Source organism: Haemaphysalis longicornis, unplaced genomic scaffold (assembly GCF_048455015.1).
Source record: "Haemaphysalis longicornis isolate Haplotype H1 unplaced genomic scaffold, Haemaphysalis longicornis Haplotype H1 scaffold_5, whole genome shotgun sequence".
NCBI classification, from domain to species: Eukaryota; Metazoa; Arthropoda; class Arachnida; order Ixodida; family Ixodidae; genus Haemaphysalis; species Haemaphysalis longicornis.
In genome coordinates this window covers 99367776-99374869 of record NW_027526385.1, presented here as the reverse complement: position 1 = coordinate 99374869, position 7094 = coordinate 99367776, and the positions used below count along the sequence as shown (strand labels likewise).

The window sequence follows — 7094 nt, the reverse complement described above, 5'->3', positions numbered from 1 at the left end:
CGGATCCCAACGCCCGACCACCAAGCGTCCAGGTCCCAATCCATACGGCGTCTGTTCTTCTCCCTCCCCGGGATCACGGACTGCTGTCGCTGGCAGCTCCTCTTTGGTCGGTGCCCGGTGCCCTCCTGTTGTCACCATGGAGCGCTCGTCGCAGTACCTCGGTTGAATAAACTTCCAACGTAGGATGGTGATGATGATGATGATGGTGATGATGCTGTGTAAGTGTTGCTCTCCTTCTTACCCTAGCGCGTCTTGCTTACCGTTTTCTTTCTTCTTCCACTTCGCCTCACGATACTGTATATAATATGAACATTGTACATTGAACGTGATATATTTTGCGCTCTTCCAGAACCTACAGCAGCAGCCACTTCAGTCCTCACAAAAGATTCCGGATGAGGATTGTCGCAAGTAAGTAGTTCCAATTCTCGCCGTTGGTCGTACCCGCGCACGTGACCCACAATTGGAACGTGGCATGCGCCCCGTGGAAAAATCCCGCATAGCATTTTCTTGCAAATGCCTGCATAGTGCACACTTTTCTTCTACAAATTCTTGTATTTGTTTTGCAATTATTCTGATCAACAATTTTTTTTCTCCAAAATTTAGTCTCCTAAATTGGGTACATTAGCACCAATATATCTCCCGATCCTGGCCAATCCCCCAAGTGGGTATGCGCCAAAAAAAAGGAACAACAACAACAACAACAACGTGGCCTCCTCGTACAAGAAGCTTCCGTAGAGCAAAAAACTACAATGACGTGTCGACACAAACTGCGACAGAACCTCCAGCGAGTGAAGCGTGAACAGAGAACCAACAGCGATGATGCGGTCGTGCAAGGTACCACCATCCCCCAGTCCTCAGGCGCCGATGCCAGAAGTATCAGCGGGCTCCGGCTCAAGCTCGATGACGTGTGTCGGGAGTTGAAGGTACTCAAGGACGCCTTGGCTGACCTCGCAGATATAGGAAACACGGTGAGCGCGCTCCAGGAGATGGTCAAGACCGAGATGAAGAGAGTGCGGGAGGAGTCCGCTGCAATCGCCCAACGCATCCTGCTGAAGGTCGACAAGATACACCATCATCTGACGTGCGCAAGCGAGCTCGCCAAGGACCAGCCCCGTTCGAGCAAGTTCGAGTGGCGTGTGAAGAACTTTTCCAAGCTCAAGGAGCAGATGCTCGGTGGCAAGGCCAAGTATTTCTACAGCGACAACTTCTACGTCGGCAGCCACGGCTACAAGATGCACCTGGGCGCCACTCTCGCCGAGAAGAACTCCAAGGGCAAGGTCTTCCTGATCGTCTACACGCACATCACCAGGAACCCCTACGACCGGATGCTGCAGTGGCCCTACAGGAGGCGCAGCACCTTCGTCGTCGTCGACCAAAAGACCGACCGTCATCACAAGGTGGCCGAGATGGTGCCCCAGGAGCTGGGCCGCAAGCAGGACCACTGCTTCCAGAGGCCCAAGAGCGGCCCCAACGAGGGCATCGGGTTCACTGCCCTGCTATCCCTGGAAGACCTGGCAGACCCCGGGAAGGGATACCTCATGAAGGACTCCTTCCTCGTCCACTTCACCACCTGTGACGTGTGAGACAGGCCTGCGTTTTTAGGCAGGCGTACAGCGGCGCAAAGGAGGTCATCCAACTGTCATAGGAGGGACGCCAGCCCTATTATCCCTTTCATGCTTAGAGTGAGAGAACTGAGAGGGGAGCAATGCTGCGCCCTTTCACGGCTGTCAACGAGTTTAGAGTTGAAGCATTCTTCACCGTACTTGCTCAGTAGTTCAAGGTTGCGCAAGGGCTTGTGAATATCGTGAGGACTTAAGTTCAGCTTTCTTCTTTTTTCTTTCTTTTTCATTGCTGTGCACTTTTCTGTTGGACCACTGTTTCAGAACTCTGCTTACGATTAAAACCCTGTTAATTCCCGCATATACTCGTGTCACGTTCTTCAGTTTATGATAGTAGATGACAGCCTCACTCCATTCCAATTCCATATAGAGGAATTAGAACTTTCCGCAATTCCATTACTTTTAATTCCCCGGAATGCCAATTTTTTGTCCATTTCTACTCCTGAATCAGGAAAACCCAATTCTAGGCCAATTGGGCCAGGAAGCCAAATTCTAATCCTTTATTTCCTCCGCGGAGAAACTACCTCCTGGTAGCTCTATCAAGTTACCTATGAATTCAAGATAGAAGTGACGTTACCAGACGCGTTAAAGGTACACTGAAGTGATTGGTAAACATTGCGGGATTCCTAGCGCAAATTGTAGTTCGGAGTATTTATTTAATAAAAAAATCAACTCGAACATGCTGTCCTCCTCTCTGCATCCTCGCCTATTTTCTGTGGCGTTCTTGCTTGACATCAGGAGGAGATGAGCTGGCAATTGGCTGCGCTACTGCACGGCTCGCCGACCTTCCGACCGAGTCAGTCGGCCCAGCGTTTACTCCGCCGGCCGCCGACGGGTCGCCCCAATGCTTTTTGCTCAGTTGCAATTAAGCCACGACACGTTTGCGAATGGAAGAATGTGCGTTTCTTTAGTTTGTTAGTTTGTACACTATATCAAGGGCAAGGTCCAGGTCGCTCCACACAAGCGCTGCGCAAGCTAACATGCGACGCGTCGCTGACTGGTACGCTAGTAGGAAAATCTAAGGCCACTTGAAGGCGGGAGAAGAGTCAGCGAAGTCAATATAGGTACGAAGGAAATAAAATCAACTGAAACGTTTACTGTACAGCATTTTTTTTTTGCGTTAGGTGAACAAGCACAGCGGTCGGCAGCACGACCACACATCTGTGAATGCTGCGAGGCTTAGCGTTCCTGCGTCCTGCGAGGCTTAGCTTAGGCATATTACAGCCGACAACATGGCAGAAGTGTGGTACGACTATTACTGAGATATTGAGAATGCCAATCCAACGCTGCCGTCGAATGTCAAGCATGTTGTTTTACAAGAACGAAACCGAAACTTGCTTGAATGCTAACCTTAAACATCGTTCAATCATGGTGCCACCTCCTCCCGACGTCACAGCGTTTAGTTAGTGCGGCCGCCGCAGACTACGCATGGTAGTTTTTCTTCGTTCGGGCTTTATAAAATAATTACCGACTTGTCAACCGGATAAACGATGAAAAGTGTGCTAATTTGAGCCAGTATACGCAGTGCAAGCAAAAACAGGAGCTCGACAAATTCACTTCAGTGTCCCTGTAAAAATGTACTACATACACATATCGCTAAACTCGATGGAGGGTAGCAGCATGATGGCATTTCGTGCAGGACAAACGCATTTATAATTCACAAAGAGCTGTTATTCCCTATCTAAGCATGTTGTAATGATTTACTCTTGCGCCACGCAAAAAGAATACTACGTTGCTGTCTGCATGTCTCGCATTGCACCGCCTGTACGCATTACCTGCATATACGCTTCGCGTATCGTCACACCAGTGCCATTACACTGCTGTAGCTAACTTACATGCACGTCCTCCGTACCTTGCTCACATCTACATGCACTCGTAATCCTTAGGTTTGCAGAGGACTGAGTAGAATAGCTATCGGGCCAGCGCGAGGGACAGAAGGGTGCAGTCACAAAACAGAGTAGTTAGCCTTCGCCTTACGAAAGTGGCATTGTCTTCAACCATTAATTTCATTACGCTTGTTGTTTGCTAGGCATTAGCACCGTCTTTTCAATATCAGATATTTAAGGGCGCTCACGTTACCTGGACATAAGTGGGCACATTTTTTTGCATGTGCCTTTGAGGCGCATGCAATGCTGTTAAAAATGAATGCCGCGAGCCGTTAGCGGACGGCTACGGAGCAAACTTAAGCGCTCATTTTTTATACCATCGTTTGGTTTGGACCAGCCACACACCAAGGGGGTCACGGTTGACCAGTTAGCCCTCACACCCCACCCCTTCCCCGTACGGGTTTCCTAACAGCCCTATATGAAACACTTCTCTAGAAAGGGAGATGTTACTGCAAGCAAGTTGTATGCCAACTCTGCTGATTCCAAAACCAGCTTGGGCGTATACATCCCACCTGAAGATCATTACCGCTAATCTAAAAATCCTGCCCATCCTATTCCAATTCAATTTTGAAAAAAGACGCGTAATTACATTCCCATTCCATTCCTCCAAGTGTTTCACCATTTCATTTTCATTTCATTCCGTGATACGGAAAAGGTGGAATGTATTCGTAGTCACTCTGATCCCGGAGTGGTAACTCCGCAACACGGCATGTGCGTGCTTGCGTGTGTGTGAGCGTGTGAGTGCGTGTGTGTGCGTGCGTATGCGTGTTTGGGAGTGTCCTTGCTTAAAGGGGACATGCAGGCAAATCACAAGTGTTAGAATCATACTGCCACCACTTTTAACGCACACTTCGGCCAAATAAGCTATATTATTAGGAGAAAACGGATTGTTCATGCGCTCCACTAGCTCATTTATTGCAACAGAAGCTATGATGTCATATGTTGCCAGCTGTGAGATTGGCTGAGGCCGGCAAAGGGAAACGCAAATTAGGCAGGGCTTATAAGTTTGCGAACGATCTATTTGCGCTCAAATGTGTACATTCGTTCGGTAGCACTAAGAATTGTGGGGTGAACAATTAAAGTTACGAATGAACACGTAAACACCGAAGGAGTTAGTGCGGCACTTTGCCGGATGACACCGCTAACACAGCCGTCGGACGTGCTGGATTTGTCTAAAACAACACTGCCCAACTGACAAAAGTGGCACGGTCGCTTACGTGACCATATTCTTCGAGTCATAGTTTAAAAGTTTTAGGAAACGATGAGTATAAACCGTAATAAAAATACGCCAGGTGTAGATGCCCACCCAGGAGCGAAGTGCCAACACTGGCATTGATGATGATGGTGATTAGTGGCTCTCCATTAGAATCGGCGCGTCAGTTGTCGGCAACCGACTTGCCTATTTTATTCCACTTACTTGCCTTTCTCCTAGCTAATCTAACAGTTTTGCTTCCTCCGCCCTGTCACGTGAACCAATGGTGGAATTGTCTAAACCAGCTCAGAGAGATGGACGCAGGAATGCTGCGTGTTTAACGCAACGCACATTCCATACACCTGAAGAAAAAACGCTAAAGCAAAGCGCTCCAGAAATGAATAGCACACACTAGATACTCGCTCAAAACCTTAAATTAAGCTCCCAAAAACAATTCAAATCAAAACCCAAAAGTCTGCAACAAAGTGCTACAAAATTAGTCCATATGCATTCATTACATCAACTTCCAGTTAATTCCTTTCGCATCACAGCTCCCTATTTGGGTCCTACGACACGTGTCCCTAATGGACTGGCCTACCCCGCTGTCATCGACGCTGACGTGTCGCACCTGTGCGTGGACGCGACTCGATGGCAGCATCCTCGTCTCGCTTCGATGCCGGCGTTCGATGCGCTCGGTCGTTCCTGATACGGCATGGGCTCAGCGCGTCCTGATGTTTCCTCTGTGGCCACCCCCTAGTAGCCGCTGCCGCTGGAGGTCCCAGGTAGTCTAGGCACGAACGTTAGACCTTAGGGGCCGTCGAAGCGAAGGTCGACGGAGCGTGGACGTTGGGCGCAGGTGCCCGACCGCTGCCGCTGGGGCCACGAAGAAGACACAGGTTCGTGGTGCGCCTATAGGATGCCGCAGCCGATGCGAAGTCGGACCGCTACCGCCCAGGCTTGGTAGGCATAGTCGTTGGCCTGGCCACGTCCCCCTGGCTCGTTCCTTGGTGCTCACGTGCTCCTGCGGCCTCCTGGTTTCTTGCCTCCCGTTTCTCTTCGTGCGCCCGGCTTTTAACACGTAGCTCTGGGCTTGATCGCGGAGCACTCTCGTTGGCTCCTTGCCTTTTTATGTCCATGTATGGTCATCCCGCCACTGGTCTCCTGTGCGGCGTTCTCTGATTGGCTGACAAGTGCGCTACCAAGCTTCACCATGATGCCTCGGTGTTTTAGGCGCTGCCATTCGCTGATTAGTGCGCTCCGGATGCACCGTTCAAATTGGCGTTTATTCGTTCTTTTTTTTTTCCTTTTTTGGGGTTTTTTGATGCATCCCCTCTCAGGGGGTTCCCTTGACACATGACACCCCCCGTCTTCCTTTCATCCCTGTTTTAAATTCTCATCCCTCCCACCCTCCTTTTTTCTCCCCCCGCTGTTCTAAATTCTCATCCGTAATGACGGCATGAGTATGAAGAGTAGCCAAATGATCTTCAAGTATATTATTGAGTAATCGGGCCGGCAATAATTTCGCATGCGGAGAAAAAATTTTGTCCAAGCTTATGTCGACAGGCGACAAATTATCAGGATGGGGCTGGAGTAGAAAAAGACCTGCATGAAGAGGCTGCAGCCATGCCTGTACGCAATCCAATTGAGGACGCTGAAATCAGGGCCACGTAAATCCTTGAAAAAGGTCAGGCCTCAAGAGGAAAATAGGTTGAGCCTCGTACAATGAAGATTCAAACAGTTTTAGAAATGTCACAACAGTTAGCAATTTAAATCAATACAGAAGTGAAGGCAACCGTGCCCCAAGGTACAATACAGAGTTAGCTACATACTTTGGCAACCCTAAACATAAACGCAAAGCCAGTCTCTCAATCAGAAATAGGGGATGGAGTTTGTACGTCGCGCAACCAAATTCCAATACAGGGCGAACATAGCAACGATAAATCATTAGAAGGGCGTCTCTACGCATACCGAATTTATGATTGCATAGCCTTCGCAGCACTCCAGCAGCTTTTTCACCTTTGGCAGCAATGTGCGAAATATGAGGACGCCATGTGAGGTGGTCGTCATAAATTATACCCAAGTATTTAATTACCGTGACCGTGATGGACTTCCGTGATGGATTGCAACCGGTATGTTAGACATAATGATATAGGTTTATTGCAGGGAAATACTGTAACAGCACATTTACTGACATTTAGCGACAGATGTAGCGTGCTGATCCAAGTATCCAGGACAACCACATAGTCCTGCAGTCGCTGGTACAACGCTTGGATGTCCCTATCAGCCGAGAAAAAAGCAATATCAACGACATACACGTAAGTAGATATGCCGTTCTGCATTGGGATAGAACTTAGGAGTAAGTTAAAAATAACAGAAGAAAGAACTGATCCCTAAGGA

The 7094-nt window shown here is 48.8% G+C and overlaps 1 protein-coding gene across 1 annotated transcript; it reads left to right on the top strand.

Annotated features, from left to right (window-relative positions):
• The first annotated feature begins 749 nt into the window (after positions 1 to 749).
• LOC144139833 (TNF receptor-associated factor 1-like) lies at positions 750 to 1583 on the top strand. Its single transcript, XM_077672082.1, has one exon. The coding sequence runs from the start codon at positions 750 to 752 to the stop codon at positions 1581 to 1583; it is 834 nt and encodes a 277-aa protein (XP_077528208.1).
• The last annotated feature ends 5511 nt before the right edge of the window (positions 1584 to 7094 follow it).